Genomic DNA, 23,532 nt, shown 5'->3' with positions numbered 1-23,532 from the left:
AAGTTTGAAACTTCCCCTTAATTGGAACTCAACTTCTTTCACTTACCCCCAAATTGAGGTATTTCATGGACAACAATACACAAGAAAATTCTAATGGGTGAGCATCTCCATTCTATTGGGATTTTGGTTATGGTTGGTGTTTGCTATGCACGAATAATTAATAAATAACTAATCGTCTTCTTTTGAATTGTTTCTATGCCTCCCAATGCTAGGATTGGTCGAGTGAGAATCTTAATTAGAGAAATGATCATCATGTAGACTTGCATAATGCTTTTCTAAATTTGTCATGAGTAAATTGTAACACATTTTGGGCCAACCTATGGATTATTAGTCGATCTATGCTTATTTGGCATATTTAGAAAGGGTGCAACAAAAGAATCTTTAGTGACATTGAATATAGTATCATGCAACTTCTTCAAAATATTTGAATTGGTCCTTGTGAGCTACTAAATGTGAAAGTTAAAGAGTGGGGAAGTCCTACATTCACAAATTAGCATGGCAAAATCATGAAGAAATAGAATGATTTGAAAATGACTTCTAACTTTAACAATGTGAAGGATGGGAATAAAAAAGAGAAAAGAGAATAGATCAAATAAATGGCCCCTCCAAGAGTAAGAACAAAACTAATTTGATGGGCATCTCAAGGCCTTTGATATAGGTTGTATTATCAAAGATGAGGTTTAAATCTTCATTTTGGTATTATCCAAGAAGCTTACATTTGGAACAAACAATAAGGCAAAGATGCAATCTCTTTATGAAGGTTTAAGGATTTATGTAAAAATGAAATTAAGTTAGTTGATATTGAGCACAATTCATTAATATGTATCAATGCTATAAAATGTCACATATTAGAAGTTGTAGAAATGGGTTGATGTGATTTGGAGTTGGGTGGAAAATTTGGAGGATTATACCTTGGTATGTAATTTTAGGGAAATTAATCATGTTGTTGACTCCTCGAAAAATTAGAGGATTGATTAGAATGTGGTTTCCAATGTATCCAACAAGGATATGAAGTGGGAAGACTTGAGACACATTTTGGAAGAGGACTGGATTGGTTCCACAATATAGGATGCCTCCATTTTTGAATCAGGAATAGTGGTCAAATCAAAAAATTGTCCATATATTTCTCATTTCATGGGTCCCTTGCTGCATTTGTCTCACTTGTCTTCTATTCATGAAAAATTGTTTATATTTAGGTACCATCTTCATGCTTCATAGTAATGACATAGATGATTATGACATGTGAATGTATGTGTCTCCCTAAGGATTCACGAGGGTGGATTCATATATTATTCTATGTCAATCAACAAGGAGTTATCAAGGCCAACCAATAGATAATCAATACACAATTATGTTGTGGTATTCACATTTGTGTTAGGAGACTATATGAAGAATTTCTTACGAATAAAATTATGTTTTTGGGATAAAAATTATGGGAAAAACTCCTTGCCCATGTATTTATAAAAAAGGAATCACATGAGACTGCTAAATATTCCATATTCACCTTCAACGAGAGACTTAAGGATGGTTATCTTGGTGGAGTATTCAATGCCAATGATGTAGGGAAGAACAAAGACAATGTACTCCGCGAAAATATGGATATCTTCAATTCTTATTTGGGTCATCATGCAAATATTTGATTCCCTTTGTAGGTGGAGTGCATTTATAGAGTATGAGAGGATTTGAGGTTTTTATGCACCTTAGGAATTTAGATGAATAATTTGTAATCAATTTACTATAGCATTGAGCGAATGTTCTCTTTCTTTTCTAATTTAATTTAAATGGGAGCTACTCCCTTGGTAGTGCTTATCTATAAAAAAAGATGAATAATTTTGTGACATTTGTCATGGTCAAATCAACATCAATCTTAGAGCTAAGTACCTTTATTTATTTGCAAATATTGTGCATGTTTATTTTTGTATTTAGTTGCTTGTTAAAGTCTCGACTTTAAATATCTTGGTCATTTGTTAATTATTGCTCATTTCTTTTAATTACAACTTAAATTTATTTATGTATGTGTGATTTATTCTCATATAGATAAAATTGCAATTCTAAAAAATTATATATCTTATAATTTTACCAATTATTTAGACCAATTTTTATGTGTGTCCTGAGTACTTGGTTCTAACACATGATTTGATTGATTTGGTGGCCCTTCTTACCTAAATCCTTAAATTAACCGTAAAATATAGAACTAAATCCTCTATATTATAATTTTATTCACTTTCAAATTACTTGTTCCTCTTTGGGTTCATTTTTACACATGTCCTAATTTATTTCTACACTCTTTGACTCAAACCATGAAGTTTTAAATTTAAAATTTAAAATGGGCCCACACCAATTCCTTTAAAAAACTTGTTATATGTTGACTCTCATAATAAATTCTCAAAAATCGTGGCTAAGTAAAATACTAAAAGACACCACTCATAATATATAGCACATCATTCTACATAGAAATCATTATGCAGGTATATCCATTAAACCTAGTCACTCTTAAAATCACTCATCTTTGTCACAGTTTAATGCTATTTTCAAATATTTTGGTTGCATCATATCTTTGTCAATTGGTTTTAAAACCCTAGTTTCTTGTTATGCCGAGAGAGGCATCAAAATGTTCGTAAACAAAAATCTATTTTTGAAACAATTGACATGCAAATGACGGGTAAATGCATGAAATATGCCATGTTTCAGTTTTTGTGGAGGTGTTATTTAATTACTTCAAATAAAATAGAACTCTCGCTACTTGTATTCACAACTTTTTGCATGCAGGAGTTTAATGGATTTGTACTCTTAGTGTTTAGTATTTTAGAAGAACAATTATTTTACAATGATTCTTTTCTATTATAAGACATCTCTCGACATATTTTACATGTATTTTTTAATATAAGTATACTAGTAAGTGCCAAGTTACCTTTATTATGATAGCACCTAGTGCATTCATTACATGCCATCTCCATTTTTTTCTTTTTATATTAAAAAATATTTTATAAATATGAATCATAGAGAACAAAACTATCAAGGATACAAAATTTTTGTCCAAAATATCACAAAGTTGATCTAAGGTTTTAAAAAAACCCATTATGTATCATTCATCTACATAAACAACTAAAACAATTATACTCATAAACTTAATATAACAACTAGCAACCACCAAAACTGAGAGAACAACATCACAATATTGTAGATGCATCCCCCACTATTTTTTTGCATAGGATCATTGTCGCACGTGTGAAGTAGGGTACATGCAGTTGCAACACAAACACTCAATAGATCATTACAAGCACGATTGGCAAATTGAAATCAAATAAAATATAAACCATGACAAAGCGACCTATCGCCTCCTAAGAGATGCGAGTGTGGATTTGCTCTCAAATCTAGATAAGCAATCCCAATGACTTGACTACACCTAGACGAAGGATTTAAAAGGATATGATATGCAAGCTAGATGAGTGTATGATTATGATAGATTGATCCAAGAAGCTAATTAAGCTAATGATATGCATGATTAAGCTAGATGATGATGCAATTAAACTAGAATACGATCAAATTAAGCTAGATATAAGATGCAATTGCTCATAATAACAATGCTCTAAAATGACATGAGATGAGATATACCTATAGTAACAATGCTTAAATGATATACGAGATGGGATCTATCTATAATAACAATACATGAGATGAAAATGAGATGGGATCCTTTGTACTCCAAAATGAGGGATATTTATAGGATTTCCAAGGCCAGGGGTGAGGTGGCAGGAATCATCGGTCAAGATTGAGTCTGAAGATATCAAGGGTCAAATTGGAGGAGGTTGGAGAAGAGGTTGGAGGGAGGGACAATTTTCATCTTTGTGGTGACAAGTGTCAAGGAATCTTGCTCATAAGAGGGCAAGTGTCCAAGGGAGGAGACATGTGGCATAAGTGCCATGTGTCTCAAGAGGAGAATATCCACCCCATAGGAGGTTAGGATAAGGAGGTTAGGATGTGCAAGATAGGATAGGGTTAGCTAAACCCAGGATTGGGTGGAATGGGTTAGGCTAGGGGGTAGTTAGATTAGGTGGTTATAAGTTAGGAGGCATGTGGGAAATTTGAATTTAAAAATTCAAATAATAGGAAAAGGCTAATTAACTTTCAACAACTCATAAATTGATTTCTTTTAATTAATTAGGGGATTAGAAGAAATGAATTAAATGGGGGGGAGGATTAATTAATTTAGATTAATTAGTCAAAGGGGACCATTGAAATGAGCTTATAAAATAAATCCTTAGATTTATTAATAAGTAGGTGAATGGGGAAAATTCAATCAAATTGCTAGTGAATTCAATTAAATTGGGAAGGGGGATTAATTAAACAATTGCTTATTTAATTAATTATCTTCAGACCATTTTTAGGTGTATACATTTTGCCCCTCTTTGAAGTGAGGTGTGATGACGCGTTGATTCAAAGAATAATCTCAATTTGATGATGTTGATGTGATATTGGTTTGATAGGATGCCCCAGACATTGATTGATAAATTGTGATACGATGATGCCCCTCGGGAGATTAATTGAGATAATTGACCTTTGGAGTGTTTAAATCATTGCGAAATTAATTTCCTGATTAGAAATGATTTGATTTATGCAGCATTGATTGATGAAAGTGCGAGTTCTTCGATCATTGTGATGTGGTTCTTGATTGATGATTGATAGAGTTAGATTGAATTGATAAGATTGATTAGATCGATGAGATTGATATCAAGTCTGGTTTTAGGAATGACACCTCTTGTATAAGACAAAGATGATCAAAGTGTTTGGTTTTAGGAATGATATATCCTGTATAAGACTTGATCAGAACGTCTAGTTCTAGGAAAGATACATCCTGTATAAGACATGATAGAATGGATCAAATGAGAGGGATTGATAGAATTGATAAGATTGATTAGATAAAGAACTGACATTTTGTTGATATCATGTTGCAGGAAGATTCAGATATGCTGATGTTAGCACATTCGAGGGAGTAGAATAAGAGTCGCTTTGGGTCGACAACATCTGGAGAGAGATGAGTCATCGATCTGACTGTGTATACACCTTATGATGATACATTGATGATTCCTGCGATAGATTGAGCCTTGGATATGATGAGCTTTTGTGATCATATGCAAGCTAAATGCCAATGCAAATGCAAATGAAATGCAATGTTGCGATTGGACCAGTCACTAGGTTATTGCTTTTTGTTTTTGTCATCATTGAGTTTTTAAAAATGTGGGAAGAGTGCAAACATCTATGGTATAATTGAACCATGATGACCTAAGCACTACTTTCCTGGATTTTGATATTGCAAGTTAGCACAAGCAGCGAGGTATAATTAAATCAAGATGACTTGAGTGTTGCTTGCGTAAAACAAGCAATATTAACCATTTTTATACGCAAATCGGAAATGTCTTCAATGATACTCCAATGATCATGTCCCGAGACAAATTTGCAAATATTAATGATTAATGTATAGACAACAGACAAGAAAAAATGTCATGTTCCTTCCTTGTTCCTCTAGTCAGAGACATCCTGGAGTCACTTAGAAATCATGATAGCGAAAATCAAGATAAAAAAGTTGAACCAAAGTGGTAAAATCATTAATCAAAAGATATCATCCATTGAAAAGTGTGTGTCATGCTTAGACTGACATGTGATAGGTTGATGGTTGATAATTTGATCTCATGTTCAACGTTGGATGTGTCTCAATTTTGCTTGACAAGAGTTGTCTAACTATTGGTCTACCTGTTGGATTAAGCTCAAAACGATCGAAAATTTTGCCCCCAGCTAGGTGCAGGATTTTGCCCCGTCTAGAAATAAATTTATTATGATATACCCAATTATCCAAACCATGGTGAGAGATCAGCTGTGATGCCTACACATGTACAAAGGCTTTATTATGGATATGACAACGCTGATGGAAATGAATGCAAGCAGAAGGATACATGAACTAATAGATAGAAGAGCTAGCTGACAAATAGCGCCTATTGCCAGATTTTCACCATCTGTTTTTATTGCACTTTTTCTCATATTTGATTTTTTTTCCTTTTTTTTCTGCTTTTTCATTGTTTTTTATTTTTCTATTTTTTTATTGTTTTTGGATTTTTCTGCTTTTTCACTGCTTTTTTTATTTTTCTGCTTTTTTACTGTTTTTGATTTTTCTGCTTTTTTATTGTTTTTGATTTTTTTGCTTTTTTCACTGTTTTTGATTTTTCTGCTTTTTCACTGTTTTAAATTTTTTTGCTTTTTTCAGACATCAAACTTCTTTAGATGCATGTTATTGATGGGTTCTTCAAGATAATTCCCGTCCTATGTCGATAGTTGATCTGCTCCTGACCCAAATACTACTATGACCACAAATGGACCCAACCAGTTGGTTCAAACTTCCCTTTCTTTTTTCGATCTGACTGGTTACATGGATTTTCCTTGAGTACTAGTTCTCCAACTTGAAAGGCTCGTGGTTTGACCTTGTGATTATAAATTTGACACATTCTTTGCTGATATACTGTTGGCGATTGACACTCTATTGGTTGGTTTCACTATGTTGTCAGTGATGGAAACATGATTTTATGTTTCGGCTTCATGTTTTAATTCTATGGTATACTAGCAGACACTTCACAAATTCTACACCAACACTGACACCGACACCGGTAGGTCAAAAGGATTTCTTTGGTCACCGGCAATGTAGGCTGACACAATATAGTAAAGGTTATTGGTATTGGAGGCCGACACATCTTGGATCCGGCATCGACAACTTGTTTTAATGCTTATACATTTATGTTATTTGGCCGACATGTAATCTGATATTGTATATATCTTTGTAAGCTGACATAAGGCATAAAAGTTGTATAGGGTATATAGGGCAGTTTGATTAGATCATTTTCATATATAGGGAGATAGACATGAGATAGGAGATTATGATGATGTGAATGGAATATGATGCGAAATATATCAGAGAGATTATGTATGTGAGGAATTTATTGTTAGGGTTATTCCAGTAAAGGGGTTTAGGGTTTCTAACTGGAACAAACAGAGCTTAAACCGGAACTGTATTCTGGCATAGAAGATGCTATCTTAGCAACTCACACTTCTCCGAATTGTTTTCTGGAATTTTATGTAATCAGTGAGGCTCCTATTGTGATTGAGAAGTGTACTTTAGGCTGTAAGCCTTCCTGCAAGTGCAGACCCTTTCATATTTTGTAATATCTCTTCATATGGCCAGTGGATTGATATTGTGGGTCACAAATTCCACCATGGTTTTTCCTCTTTGAGGTTTTCCACGTTGTGTCTTATGATTCTCATTTATGTGTTTGGCTTATTGGTTGCTTTACTTCTTTCAATTATGTTTATACCGGTTGGTGTATGAATATTTTGTTGAAGCTAAAATCTACTATTCTGGTATAACACTGATTCACCCCCCCTCTCAGTGTTATTGGTTTCCAACATGTACCTTCAAATGATCAAAGGCATGTTGTCTTTGTTCATGGATCAATTCTAGTTCTTGTAGTCTAGATACTCTTTGTTCTTCATTTGGGATAAGACCTTTTAATGATACTCGTAGAGAAGGCATCTCTACTTCTATTGGCAGTATTGCTTCAGATCCATAGACAAGAGAGAAAGGTGTGGTGCTTGTTGGTGTGCGGATACTAGTACGGTAGGCCCATAGAGCAGGGTTCAATTTAATATGCCAATCTCTGGTAGCATCATTCATTGTCTTTTTTATAATTCTCATAATAGTTTTGTTTGATGCTTCTGCTTGCCCATTCCCTTGTGGATAGTAGGGTGTGGAAAATCTATGTTGGATCTTGAATTTCTCACATAGCTCTTGTACATCCTGATTCTTGAACGGTCATCCATTATCAGTGATAATGGTCATGGGTATGCCATAGCGACATATGATGTAGTTCCAGATAAAGGCGACAATTTGTTTTCCTATGATATTGATGAGAGGTACTGTCTCAATCCATTTTGTGAAATATTATGTAGTTACGAGAATGAATTTGTGATCATTGGATGAAGGAGGATTTATCTTTCCTACTAGATCAAGACCCCATTGCTAGAAAGGCCAAGAGGTTGCCAAAGCATGAAGCTCTTGTGTTGGTGCATGAATTAAATTTCCATGGATCTGACATTGTTTGCATGTTTTAGCTATTTAAAAAGAATCTCGTTCCATAGTTGGCCAATAATAGCCCAAGCGTATGAGTTTTTTCAAAAGGGTAAGACACTTGAATGAGTGCCACAAATGTCGTTATGGACATCATTTAAGGCCTTCTCAGATTCTTCTTGCTCGAGACATCTTAAGAGAGTACCGTTTAGACCTCGTTTAAAAAGGGTATCCGCGACAAGAGTATAATGGGATGATTGACGAATAAAGTTTCTCTTTTGGTTCTTTGTTAAGTCAGGAGGGAGGGTGTTATCTTTCAGGTGTGTATAAATTTGGCCACAGTGGGAGGAATCATGCCCAACAAGATGACAAATAGTTTGGGAATCAGGCCAATTATGTGTAGGGTAAAACAACTCTTCCACTAGGAATTTGTAACGCTCTTGATTTTCCTGTGTCTCGAGTAGAGAAGCAAGTGTTTCCATGGCATCTGCTGCTTTGTTGTCATTCCTTGGAATCTGCTCAAAATTTATTTTGACAAAGTATTTCTTGATATCATCAACCATCTTTTTATAAAGCATTAGATTTTCATGCTTTGTTTGATAATCGTCATTAATTTGATTGATGACAAGCTGAGAGTCTCCAAAGACTTGAAGTTGTGTAATGTTCCATTATATGGCCATCTTGATACCTGTGACCAAATCGTCATATTCTGTTGTATTGTTGGTGCATGGAAAGCTTAATTTATACGCCTTTGGAATTGTATGACCTTGTGGTGTGATGAATAGAATGTCTGCTCTTGATCCATGTTGTGTTCCATTAGCGATGCTTGCTCCTGGATTGATATTTGTGTAATGTATTATAAGATTTGGATCTAACCCTGGAATGTCTGCATATGACCAGGCAAAATTGTTTTGCCATCTTTTGAAGGGTTCCAAATATTTTTGCCTTTCTTGTTTTGATAGAGCGGTTGTTGGATGTAGATCAGTTGTGTCGCTGTTAAATGTCTCTATTGGTTCTATTAGGATAGATGAACTTTCTTGATAGTATTCAGGTAAGGTGTCAAATCTCCCATCTTTCGGCACCTCGAGGAGGTTTTCACTATTAGATGCGTCCTTTCTTTTTAATTTTTCTCAGTCTAATGGTGCCAATAAATGGTTTTCAACAATAGACCTGATATTGGTTTTTTTATTTTCACTTTTGCGACTAGGAGATTTGGCACCCACTTGACTTGAAGATACGTTAGCGAAATCCCTGGTGGAAGTTATTGTGGGTTCAACTGCATTAAGATATAAGGATATGGCATGGTCATTAGGAAAGGTATCAATGGTAGTATGTCTTTCATTTTCCCAGTCAATAAGTTCAGGATGGATTAGAGGTAAGGGATCTTTAGGTTGAATTGTTTCAAAGATATTAGGGGTTGTGATAGAGATGTCTGAGCTTTTAATATGCATTTCAATGTCTAGAACGATACTCTCGTTAGAATGACTTCTCACAAGTAGCTCCTGATTGTCCTTGATTAAGTCCAAGTCAACCGAATGTGATTCTGATTCAAGCAGGCTAGTTCCTAATGTTTGCCCTGCATATGCATGAACTACATCTACAACTACATCTTCTTCTTCCCTTTCAATTTCAAGTTGCTCTTGTTTGTTTTTCCATGATAGTGAATATTCTCCATTCCCTCGATCTCTTAGCTGCATTTATTTTTCCATGCTTGACAAAATTGAGGCAAATATTTTTTTCTTGGATTGTGTGCTTGAAGATGATGTCTCTCTATTATGTGGAATAATAACCTCTTGAGTCGGTTTCAGATTACTACAATACTGTAATGGATTTTGTAATACCCTAAAATTGGTCATCTAAACCATGGGCCCCTAATCTCGACAACATCACCAAGGTCATAACCAAAGGCAATTAAATCAACTTTGAGCACATTATTAATTCTTCAATCATCAAATGTCACATGGCAAATCAATTACTCAATATTAATTAAATATTTATTTAATTAATTGAATCATTCCAAGAATATCATTTTGATCAATTATCCTATTTAATTTATTAAATATCCTAGCATATTTATTTGATTAATAAATTTGTCACTTAATCATGCAAAAAAAGAATTAATTTATTACAAAAGAGGAATTAATCTGAAAATAGAATAAAATAATTGAGAGAGAAATCAAACTTGAGCTATTATTTCTTTTTCTAAATTGAGAACTTGAAATCAGAATAGCAATTAAATTGAATTATTCTCTAAAATTGGAGCTCACGGCTTTTGAGAAAAAGAAGTTTTGTTGCATTAAAAGACTCTTTTCTTGAATAAATAAAAGAATTATCTATTTTTATCACAAATGCATGGAATTAATTAATTCTTATTTCTAATGCAACTTGAACTTCTTATCTGAATGCATTTCAATTAAACTATAATTAGAATCTATCTCAAAGTTAACTGAATCTGATTTCTCAATTATTTCAATTAATTCTAAATTGTGCTTTTTCTTGGTCTCTCTTGTAATTCTCTATAAATTCAACCTTCAACTCTCATTCAAATCACCCCAAAGATATTTGAGAAACACCTTGGGGATTATTATTATGCTGATTTTGCTCTGGAGTCATTAAAGATATTGTGCTTTCTTTTTTGAGTTTATTGCATCTTAGTTTTTCTTTTTTGCATATTTAGTTTATTTCATTATTGCTTGAATTATTCATCCATCTTGCATCCATTTAGTTAAATATCATGCTCATATAGATTAAATCCTTCGTCTTGGTGTGGTCTAGTCACTGGTATTGCTTATAAAAATCTAAGAGCAATCTTATACTCGCATCTTTTAGAAGGCAATTAGTCGCTTTGTTATGGTTTATTATTTATTGATTATTGATTTACTGACCATTCATGTAATGACTTAATTGAAGTGTTGTGCCTGCAACTATCGGACCTTATTTCACTTTTTCACACACACAAATTTGAGTCTGTTGAGATTGTGATTTCCTACCCATTGTATGAAAACTTTAGGTACTGATGATATGTTGATGGAATAGCCTGTATGTCATGTATCCATGGTCTTCCCAAGAGTATGTTGTATGATAAATCCAAGTTTAGGACTTGACATGCTGTGTCTTTTTGCAAAGGTCCCACTCTGATGGGTAATATCATAATACCTTTAGAGGAACACTCTTCTTCATCACATGTCTTGAGTGTTATTTTTTTTCGGGGATCCACTGCCTCTTTAGAATAACCTAGAGCACAAACAAGACTCAATGAGCAAATGTTTAAGCCAGCTCCCCCATCTATTAGGACACGTTTAATGATTGTTCTATGAATGAGGACTTCAATTTGCAAGGGAGCGTTATGGAGATGTTGCAAAGAATTGATGCTTGGATATGAAAGAGATGGGGTTTGAATATGATCCTTTGAAATAGGTTTGATGGCCATTATGGATATCCCTTGGGGAACTTCATCCTTGGGTGTATTGTTTGGTGAGGATGCTATGGAAGGTTCTTACAAGTTTTCAAGAGGTGTAGGAATAGATACCTTTGGAGAGTCAATTTTCTAATGGGGGGATGAGCCATTGCTAGACATAGGTGCACGATTTTGATCTTCCTCAGAAAAATCTCTTAGGGATCTCTTTAAGAGTTGCATAAAAGAGCCACCTTTCTTTGGAGATGCATTTGAATCCTTGTGAGGTTTTGACATAGTTGGATTTTGATTTTGGACTTGTTTGATTTCTCTGATATGTTGACTTGTTATGTCTTCTTCTTGTATTTTGCTTTGGTATCCCATGTTTCTATGATCTTCAACTATTTCAAATGTTTCTGTTTCCGTTTCTTTGATTTTTCGTCTCTGCGCTCTAGTTAAAACGGGCATACATGTGTGTTGAATGTTGTGCAAGTATTTGATTGTCTAAGAGGCATTTTGATAAGTGACCAACTATCAATGTAGATATGATAGAGTGATATGACACGAAAAGATAATTCAAGTATTTGTAAGATTTGTAAGTTTTTTGATCTTCGGTTTTGGAGTGCAATGATGATGATTTTGATAAAACCAAGTCCAATAGGAACGATATATCCTACAATGTGGGACAAGGTTATCTTGACCAAAAGTTGTAGTTTCGTGATAGAGGATGATAGATCCTGATGAGAAACTATGTTTTGAGTGATCGGTTTATCAAAGAGGTGATGATGCACTTTGAGATGTTTAGATCTTGAACTTATTGATGGTAGAATACTTGAAAATCTTGGGGTGTCTAGTTTTAGAATCTGATTTGACAGAAGATAACTTGACCCAACGAATCAAGAAGACAACCTAAGCACAAAATGACAAATATCAGGTGTTTATGCTCACTGTAATTTGACCAAGCAAACATGACAGATCTGAAAAAGACATGTAGTAAAACAGCTTTGGACTGACAGAGATAGAAATTCGTGCGACAGTTTAGACAGTCCCAAATGACAATTTAGACAGACCCATACGACAAAGGCATAATCTCGTACGACACTTCCCACAAAACCATATGACAACTGATAACAAAAATCTTCTGTTGATATGACTCGTACGATAGTTTAACTTGAATAGAACGATAAACTAGATTTATCATACAACAATTTAGGTAATACCATATGACAAATTGATGACAAAGAACCTCTGGTGATCTGACTTGTACGACAATTTAACTTGAACAGGACGATAAACTAGCTTTCTCGTATGAAAAACTAGAAAGCTCGTACAGCTGAGGATAGAGCAGAGACCAAATTTGACTTTGACAAATTTTTGATCAATGAAGTTTGATGTTTTGATTCTATTTTCCAGTTTTTAGATGTCTGAGTTTCTGTTTTAGGGATGAAAACACAACAAACACATGATATGATAAGTGACCTCAAGCACAACATGCAAAATCCTAAGGAAGTTGGCTGAGAGAGAAAACCTTTGCTTGCAAACTTAGGTACACACCCAATAGCTAATCAGAATACGGCCGTTGAGTCTCACGCAATGGATTCTCAACGTCGTATTATCCGACTCCAAACGCTAATGGGGGCATGATATGGCAAGTGTCTTGGGAGAGTTACTATCTCTCTTGCACAAAGACTATCCCCCTTTTGGGGGTGAATCAAGTAGCTTCTATCTTAGGGTTTGTAGTAAGGATTTCCGTTTGGAATTACCCCTTGCAGTCGCACAAGTGCGATTGAGGCCTATAGCCCAACAAGGTACCAAAACAAGAAGTAGTCATGCAAGCATGATTGAGACCGTGAGGCCCTACTAAATGTACGATATGAGAGATCTCAAAAGAGAAAACTCAAATAATTCCATCCCCTGAGACTTTAATCCCGAGAGGTCTATTTTTTAGAGTGAGTCGGAAAGCTTAGGTCTAGCTGTACTCACTTGGGTTGTTCTCACAAGGTGATTACTTTTTCCTATTGTGATAGGCCCACTAAAGGTATTCAATCTCAAACATAGAAGCGCTTCCAGGCTCAGGATTTTTGATTGTCCAAATAGACAAGAGCATACTCTCCTACCTTTTAGACAACTTCTCAGAAAACAAGATGTTCATTAACCAATAGCAAATTAAGTGTGCCTATAAAACTTTAAGAAGACACAAAGTTTGGTTGAGTTCCTCTAGGCAACCTGCAAAACAAATACATTAGTAATCATGTTGTTTTTGACGAATTGAATCTTTGGCAAGCATAATCTTCGACAATCGTCCTGCAAAAACCAGTTAGGCTGCTAGAAAACTCAAAATCAGGCAAAAGTTAACATTAGTAATAACCAAATTTAAGCACAAAAACCCTTAATATGCAAACTGTTTTGAAAACACAGAATCATAAACTCGTACGAGTTTTCTCACCTGCTCGTACGAGTATTCCCACATACCTGTATGAGTACACAAAGAAACTCGTACGATTTTGCAAAGGTACTCATACGAGATTTTAAAACAGGCTCGACCAAAAAACCATGAGATTGAAGATTTGGTGATGAGAGAGGCCAATAAATTAGATTTTCGGACCCATGATGGGTGCTAAATGTCGTGCGTGTGAAGTAAGGTACCTGTAGCTGCAACACAAACACTCAATAAATCATTACAAACATGGTTAGCAAATTGAAATCAAACGAAATATAAACCATGACAAAGCGACCAATCGCCTCCTAAGAGATGTGAGTGTGGATTCACTCTCAGATCTGGATAAGCAATCCTAGTGACTTGACTACACCTAGACGAAGGATTTAAAAGGATATGATATGCAAGCTAGATGAGTGTATGATTATGCTAGATTGATCCAAAAAGCTAATGATATGCATGATTAAGCTAGATGATGATGCAATTAAGCTAGATCTAAGATGCAATAGCTCATAGCAACAATGCTCAAAAATGACATGAGATGAGATATGCCTATAGTAATAATGCTTAAATGATATGCAAGATGGGATCTGCCTATAATAACAATGCATGAGATGAAAATGAGATGGGATCTTTTGTACTCCAAAATGGGGGATATTTATAGGATTTCCAAGGCCAGGGGTGAGGTGGCAGGAATCAATGGTCAAGATTGAGTTTGAAGATATCAAGGGTCAACTTGGAGGAGGTTGGAGGGAGGGACAATTGTCATCTTTGTGGTGACAAGTTTCAAGGAATCTTGCTCATAAGAGGGCAAGTGTCCAAGGGAGAAGACATGTGGCATAAGTGCCATGTGTCTCAAGAGGAGAATATCCACCCCATAGGAGGTTAGGATGTGCAAGATAGGATAGGGTTAGCTAAACCCATGATTAGGTGGAATGGGTTAGGTTAGGGGATGGTTAGAAGTTAGGAGGCATGTGGGAAATTTGAATTTAAAAATTCAAATAATAGGAAAAGGCTAATTAACTTTCAACAACTCATAAATTGATTTGTTTTAATTAATTAGGGTATTAGAAGAAATGAATTAAAATGGGGGAGGATTAATCAAAAGGGACCATTGAAATGAACTTATTAAATAAATCCTTAGATTTATTAATAAGTAGACGAATGGGGAAAATTCTATCAAATTGCTAGTGAATTCAATTAAATTGGGAAGGGGGATTAATTAAATAATTGCTTATTTAATTTATTGTCTTCAAACCATTTTTAGGTGTATACAATCATAAACAATGATCATACCATTTTTCCATCTTAACATTGAAGAAAAAACACAAATTCTTTTATTTGATCTTTGATTTAAATAAATTATATTAATGATTTAATTTGCAAGTTATTTTCAGAGTAGTTTAGCTTAAAAAGACATCTTCCAAAAATAATCTATGATATAATTGAATCCAATTCATTTTTTCCTCTATAAGACCTTAAAAGGGTATCTTAAGGACATTAGTTATATATTCATACTTTCTTTTATATTCATATATATTTACGTAGAAAAATATTTAATTTTTTTTTTTTTTTGATCGGTTAATGATGATTTCTATTGATATATAAAACATGATATACATGAAGTTTTTTCTTTTAAAAAAACTTTACCAAACCATTCCATTGAAATAAAGAGTTTATCAACAAAACACAACATCCGTGTATCATCTACCACCAAGTTTGATAACCACCAGAATAGAGTTTTTACATACACATTTCAAAAAACAAACTATGATTGCCAAACTAAGAACCACTTGCTATTGCAAGTTCCTTGCCCTACCTTCACTGTTTGTGTCGTCATCTTGTGGGTCTACAGATTCGTCTAGGTCATCATTGTCCTTGGGCAGGAATATAATACACAAGGTGTGTCTCTGTGGTTTCTTCCTTAAGCCTCTCAGATACCCTCTCTTCCTTTTGGAGGAAGAGCCCGAACTAGAGTCATCTTCTGTCGATTTATGGTCACTCGGGCCCCATTTCTCCAACTCCTTGTGATTTTTTTTGCCTTTCCCATGCCCATAGGTACTCTTCAAGTCCACGTAGCCCGATTTGAGTAGATGCCCTTCGGACCTTCTTGTTAATGTTTGCACTCCATAAAAGGTATGGTTGTAGAGGCGATCGAAATTCACTCGAATGGAGCCAAACCCCATTTGGGCACACAAAACCGCTTCCATCCTACGACATACTTAGAAAGTTCTCCAAACCTCCATGCCATTCTTCCTTCATGCTGTTGGTGACTATCCATCTCACCTTCTCCACACCAACCGACTCAAAACACCATGCCACGAACATGGAGGCGATGTTTGCATTTGAGCGATACTTATATTGCGCCTTTAAGTACTCTTCCCCTAGCACGATCTTAATCCGAGTCAAGAAATCATGATATTCGAACCAAAAGACATTAGTGAGTCTTTCATCTAAAATTTGGCTCCAGAAGGCCACCATTGGTCTCACCCCCTTCAGTGAGAAGTTGGGCTCCATGCATGTGCGTGTGTAAAACTCTTCAATTTTTTGCTCTTCCACAACCTCGAACACCAAGCTCTGGGTCTTTGTCGATCGCCGAGCAACTCAAAAAGCTCTTGCTTGTTGTTGAAGCCACATTATCTCCCTTAGCCTTAATGGGACATGACTAGCCAGGGTGGTGGGAAGTGTGGCAAGCATTGTCACCATTAATGCTAAGACATCGGGTACACTGCTTGCCATCAACTGCCAACCTTTGCCAACTACAACTGCCGCCCTGCCCGAGGAACGTATCCGGTGAGATATTCCTAGGGAAATGTTGGGATTTCATTCTCTTCCAAATGCCCCTCGTACTGCCACTAGATATCGCATTAGGATTGCCACATTAATTCCTCACCACCCTCTGGACAACCAACAGGTAGAAATTCAAATCCGATCGGCCCATGTTTTAAAGACAATTAAAGCCAATAATCATGTCACCTCGAAACTTACTTCACCAAATGGGAGATCAAAGGCCACCAAATGGGAGATCAAAGGCTTCGTTCGCACACCTATCTACATCCATATTGCTTTCCCTCCAAACATGAGAAACTTTGAAATCTTGGAAAGAGACAAGTCTTTCCTTTATGTCTTGTATTTCCTGATCAATTTTCAGGTATTGTGATCCCCCTCAAATTATAGCATGGATAATAAGTTGAGAACCCCCTTCTAGATGTAACTTCAACACCTCAATTCTTGTCGCCAACTGAATAGCCATTGAAGCCGCTTTCACTTCTTCTTCGTTATTAGTCCCATGTAGAAGACGTTGTTTTCCTTTTGCTACTAGTGAACCCTGACTGTCCTTGGCAATATACCCCACACTTGAAGGGCTTGGGTTGCCCCTCGCAACTCCATCAAAGTTGATCTTGATCCATCTTGGCTCTGGGGGGGCCCAAACTGATACTTTCTCACCTAGCTGAATCAGATTAACCCAAGAAGGCCCATTAACAGGTGTATTTAAATTTGTTTCTATAATATATTATATAGCTTTCAAAAAGATTGATCTTTATATATGAAACTATGTCTAGTTGTCTTTATTATCATTTGCATTCTTTCGTTCTTAGATACTTTAAACTTCTTCTCTCTATTCATTTTATTGTAATAAATTTTGATCAAACCTTAAGAAATAGAAATAAAAATAATTTTTTCTTTACAACCTTAATTTTTATTACAAAAACTTAAAAAATATTTCAAATTTATTACCAAAAAAATAACTAATTATTAATAAAAATACTTAATGTTATTTCTATTATCCTAAAGCAAAATAAAACATTCACTACAAATACTAATCACATCCCTACTTGTCAAATCATTCTTACAACAAAGAATAATCCATAAAAAATACTCTCTAAAAAATCACTTGCTCATACCCAAATTTTCTGATAGATCTTGCTTACACCTTTGTTACCTCACTTTTAACACTTTGTTTTGAATATATTCGTCCACCACTGCGAAGTTCTAGTTACAGAGCTCCCGAAATCAGGGATATTTAGGCGTAAATCTGTACTTTAGAACATCTGCAGACTGAAGCCTCAAGCAATGGCAGGCGAGGCATCAGAGGGTCGAACAAACAATGACAAGAAGAAGCGAAAACCCCAATATTTGTCCTCCAATGTGCACATTATTTTTCATTGAAAAGCTAGAACTTTTCTATGTAGTATTTGCGGATATTTACATGATTTCAGGAATATAATATTTATTTATTAATGGAGATTATTTTGTGTTGCAGAGACCATCGAAGAAGAGCTATTGTGGGGTGAGGCCCGGAGTCCAAGGCTTCTTCCTTACCTGTGATGGTGGAAGGGAGTTTCAGGCTAGAAATGAAGCCCTCGGTTTACTGGATAAGGTATGTTCTTTTCTATTTCACCTGCGCTAAGTGGCTTCATGATATTTCCTAGCTTTTAGAGGTTACATGGTAGGTTAAATTAACTTACCAGTAAACTGCATCAGTTTTTCTAGGATAGGATAATGGATGTCGTGTTTGTTGGGTGTTCCAAATGTACTTGTGTCGTAGATTAGTCATGCCAGGTTTATTCTTGAGCTTGGTCAAGAGGTGGACATTTAAGGGTTGTGAAATTTGAATAAAATATTAAACTAATGAAATTCAGGTTCTGTGCTTGGATTAGGCAGACCCATTTGGATTGGGACTGGACTAAGAAAACTAGCGAAAATTCGTCATTACTTTTGTAAATTAAATAGCTCAAAACTCAATCAAAAGCTCGCTAAAACTGACAAAAATCACTAAAACTGAGTTTCAATGCTGCAAAATTCTTCTCTCCTTCGCTCTAGTGGGTGCTACCAAAAATAATTTTAGATTGTAAAATGAAGGATAGAGGGGCAACTACCAGTTTTAAGATTTTTATCTTTATTTTTGGGTATTATATTATTTGAGGGGTGAGTTTCCTGAGTTGCGTCAGTGGGGCTCTAGGGTTCACTACAGTGTCTTGGTGAGTTTTCCTGCAGCATCTCACAACTGTGTATTTTTAAAGGAAGGTAAAGAAAAGAGCCCCTACTCCAAGAACCCAGTGTTCAGATATATATAATCAAATGAGTCCATTTTTTTTCCTGGGGCATTTTAGTTATAAGATGTAACCGACAAAATGATCGTGGCCGTTTCCTTTTATATGGCCTTTTTCCTGTGTTAAAATAAAGTTATATATCTTTCATGGAAAATTTTGTGAGCTATGCTTCTGAATAAATATAGAGGGCCAAAAACCTTTTTTTATGATCAATTTGTCTATCTTGCAAGGTAAATGCAAGTTGAGGCGTCAAAACTCATTAAGACCTCTGTTACTAAAAGCAAGCCATCCTTTCATACTGCACAAATGAAACCAAGATTGAAAACAGGTTGAGCAGATTTATACTCAATCTTCTCTTGATAAGTTCGATTTACTTGTCATATTGCCAACCGTCTATACTTTTGATTTACAAAAAACTTTTACAAGGGGCTATTTGTCTTCAAAAAGACAGAAGAAGCAAAGAATCCCAATTGTTCAATACAGCTTGTCATAAGTATAACATTGAGACTGTGGGAAAACTGCAAATACCTTGTGCTAATTTTATGCTGTCAGCCTCAAAAAAGCAAAAACTCTGCCCTCATTCATAATCTTTCAACATTTTTCATTATATTGTTAAACAGATCAGATGAAATCAACTTTAAAGAACAGAGGAATATCCAGAAAGCTAAAACAGAATGCAGTAGGAAGTCATTTGCACTCTCTCCATATTCCTACACGCGATCAAAATAATCCCATCAATCACAAACAGTCCTCTTTTTGGCTTTTAGAAAACACATGTTAAGTATAGAGAGTCAAGGGCCAACCATAACTCTTAGCTGCTTACTCTATATTAATCAATTCAGCAGGAGCAGAACCTGAGTGTCTTCATTCTCTAATCAAATTCCTGTAAAATAAGAGCATTAGGAAGTGGGACATCGCATTCTAGATGTATGTCTCAGAGTTACAAGACTTGGACTCAACAAGTTGATTTTTGACTCGGACTTAGAGTTGGCCAAGACTTGACAAATTGAAAAAACCATGAAATATAGAAATTTTTAAGGATTTAAAGCTTTTGTTATGACCCCCATCAATAAATAAACTTTAAAGACCCAATAAACTAATCAAATAGAAGGTACTTTGATCACGTACATAAGTATTCACTAGTTACTCATCTACAAAAGTGGATTTTAAATTTTTAGCTGAGAGAGCCAACATTTTTAAATATACAAATTTTGTTAATTGCATAATCGCATACAAAACTCAAGGGATTGTTTATTAAAAGAGGTAAAAATTAGCTAGAGTTTGTTCCATAATATAAAATGAAAAAATAAAACAAATAGAAAAGTCAAATGAAATTTAAAAAAGCAAAGACAAATAGAAGATTTAAAATACAAATACCTCTTCAAATTTGCCTCAACTTGACAATGGGCTACTCCAAATCAACGGCAGGCTCTTCCAAATGCATCGTAGGCTTCTTTAAATGTATTGAGGGCTGCGACAAACTTTTTCAAATGGTATTCAATCAATGTTTGTTGCTCAAGTTGTTTGCTGATTATTTTTCAATGACGTGATTTTAGCACCAGTACTCTTTTTTTCTCGTGTGCTTTTAGATTCTTAGAGTTCATGTAAGACATTATGTTTTACCATTTTTATTTTTTTTGTTTTATTTTTCTATTTTTCATGTTGCAACTAGATTGTTTAGTTTTCTCAATGAGATTCACTAGGTTTGGCAAGTCTGGCAACCTTGGTGAGTTTGACCTGATTTGTTGGGTGCCCCAAGTCTTGAATCCCTTTGCCTCAGTTTGTCTTGTTGGCCATAGGAATTGTTGAGTCTCTACGAGTCTTGTATCTATGGTATGTCTCTTCAAAGCTTCTCCTGATCAAGAAAAGCTATTGCTCCTTGAAGTCTTCTAATTGCCACAAATTACACAAGCAGGACATAACCTTCTATCGATAAGATCTTATGTCATTCAAACGTGTTGGATTACTTTCACGAAAAACTGCCAATATAAGATGGACCAAAGGATGTCTTCCCTAGGAAATTGTGAAACAGTATGGATGAATGTATACACCAAAGAAATCTACATGGAATAAAAAAATACCCCTTTTGATTTGCAATTTATTTTGATGATGATATAAACCTAGGTTTTGCTGGATAAATCTCATTTCAATTTAATGGGATGTATTTCTTTTTCTTTCTATTGTGTGGTTGCGGTTTCAATGACAAGATACATTAAATTTCAAGTCAACATTTATCAAGCTGCCAAAAAAATACTTAATATGTTTTTGAAAATAATGTTTTGCATATAAATATACACGAACATTGCTATGTTAGATTGAGTGCTTATATTTTTCATTTAAATTTGTTTAGCCAAGGGGATCTGTTTAACCATTAATATGTATGTCATTAATGTTACTTTTGCTCCTAGGTTTTATGAAAATTATCACTGACAAGATTTAATCATTGTTGGTTATTGTAAATGCAGTTTTATGAGGAATTGTCACAAGAAAAGGGATCTCAAAAAGATTTTGTGTCAAGTGATGGGGTGTCATCTATCAAACCAAAGTCAACAAAGAAAGTGTTTAAATACAGTGATGACGAGTCTTCTAGCAGTGGGAATGAGTCTGATCAGAATTCTGAGAATGAAAATAGCCATGGTGGAAAAAGGGAAGGGGAATGTGATGGAGAAGAGGAAGTGGAAGGGAAAAAGGAAGGTGAAGGAGAAATTCCTCTAAAGAAAAGGCGAGTGGAGAATGATCAGGATAATGCTGATAAAGCTGAGAAAATTTCACAGGCAAGGTGCACTACCATAGATAAAATAATCGAGGCTGAAATTGAAGAATTAGGGGACAAGGAAAAGGTGAGAATGCAGTGTACTTGTGCAAAACTAATTTTTTATTTCCCGGTTGCATGATGTTTTAGGCTGTGTTATTCTTATGGATGGATATATTGATCTTTTCCTATTTTTGTGTGCAAAATTTCTTCCAGCTGTTGTCAGTTCATAGAGGATTTAGGTACCCTTGTTCACATAATCATCGTGCCTTCCTTTTCTCTTCCTCCTTGAAGGTCCATGTCGTATTTAACTCAGCTGAACAAATTTCAGTTTGTCATCCAATAATGTTTGGGAGGAACATCCTTTTGCTCCAGCATTGTGACATAGGAGTATGATAGGGCTTCTGACACTTTGATATGTTACCAAAATAAAAGAGTAATACTTAATGCACATATTTTTGTTTTTGAACATTTAAATGAGCCTTAGAACTGAGATTGTGGATTCTTAGGTGATATTTTAAAATTGAAGTTCAAAGTTCGTCTTTTGGGACTTATTAATTGCTTGCTTAAAAGATTTTTAGTATCCAGTTTACATTAATATTTTTTTCGCTTTACTTTGGGTACGAGCCCCTAAGAGCTTTTCTATCCATGTTTTCACAAGGATTGAGATTATACAAATGAACACTTCAAGATTTTACATTAAATGATTTAATGCAAAGAGGTCTGTCTTGCTCAATTTCTTTCTTTTAACTCATGCTTGAGATTTCCAATAACTTGTTATTGGGAGAGTCTTTTTAAAACATCAACGATATTGTTGACTATGTTAGTCAAATTGGAATTCTACCAAACTAAGCATCAATGTCTGGAAGATGACTTCACATTTGGATACAGTTTAATTTTGAGGTCCATTATACAACTGCCTTAGATCAAAAGGGGTCTACCAAACTACAATTAAATCACAGTTTTCGTCTTTCAGTTGTTGGAATTGTGTTATTAACTGATCATGTTTCATTACAACCAAAAGACCAAACATGTAAACATAATTATGCTTATAGCCTATAGGAAAATAGACATGAAAAATTTGTAATCCATTTTGTAATGTCCCTTTCCTGAAATAATATTTAATAATACATATTAATAATAAAAGTATAATATAAAATAATAATAATAAAATATAATATAATATAATTACAAGTTAATCAATGTTAATGAAAGGTCAAGAGGCATGACATGAATAGTTGTGACTCCCTCAAACATAAGATATAGAAGGGAGCAGAATTTGTTTGAAAGAGGGGAGAGGAAGGAAGAGAGAATGGAGGATAGGAATAAAAGAAGGATAAATGGAAGAAGAAGAAATGAGGAGGAAAAAAAGGGTTGCGTTGTGACGTTTTCACACATCAGCCCATTGCAAATGGGGACCCCCACTTTTTTCTGCTTTTTAGGTTAGTTGTAGAGTCTTTAGCTATTAGCCTTTCATTTGTAAGAGGTGTAGGTGGCAAGGGGTAATTAAGTCAAGTCTCTTTCTTTGAGTTGGAGTGAGGTTAGTTAGTTCTCAAGGCGTAGGAAATGAATGACTCGCATCTTTTGCTTGCAAAATTGTAAATGAAATGCAAATTTGGCTAAGGCAAGTTGGTTTTAGAGGTCAATATTCTAAGGATAAGAGGGCTGAAGTTCAAATTATCATGAGGCTGGAAGCAAATTGATCAAGACAGTGAGAATTGCCGTAGTGAGATGACTTCCTTTGCCCCCTCCAATCAGCGATCTAAGCTTTTTGATTTCCTTTGA

General features: G+C 35.0%; 1 protein-coding gene across 2 annotated transcripts in view; it reads left to right on the top strand.

Annotated features, from left to right (window-relative positions):
- The first annotated feature begins 17,792 nt into the window (after window positions 1-17,792).
- Window positions 17,793-23,532, top strand: part of LOC131059984 (uncharacterized) — a 31,517-nt gene continuing 25,777 nt past the window's right edge. The window contains exons 1-3 of one of the 2 annotated variants that reach the window (XM_057993056.2): window positions 17,793-18,090; window positions 18,206-18,322; window positions 21,461-21,835. In XM_057993056.2, coding sequence (XP_057849039.2) covers window positions 18,016-18,090; window positions 18,206-18,322; window positions 21,461-21,835 — 567 coding nt within the window. In that variant the 5' untranslated portion in view covers window positions 17,793-18,015. The remainder of the gene's footprint in view (window positions 18,091-18,205; window positions 18,323-21,460; window positions 21,836-23,532) is intronic. The other variant, XR_009110266.2, reaches the window with a different exon arrangement.

Source organism: Cryptomeria japonica, chromosome 8 (assembly GCF_030272615.1).
Source record: "Cryptomeria japonica chromosome 8, Sugi_1.0, whole genome shotgun sequence".
In the NCBI taxonomy this organism is placed as follows: Eukaryota; Viridiplantae; Streptophyta; class Pinopsida; order Cupressales; family Cupressaceae; genus Cryptomeria; species Cryptomeria japonica.
The sequence above is the reverse complement of the archived record's forward strand: the minus strand, read 5'-3'. Positions and strand labels throughout refer to the sequence as shown.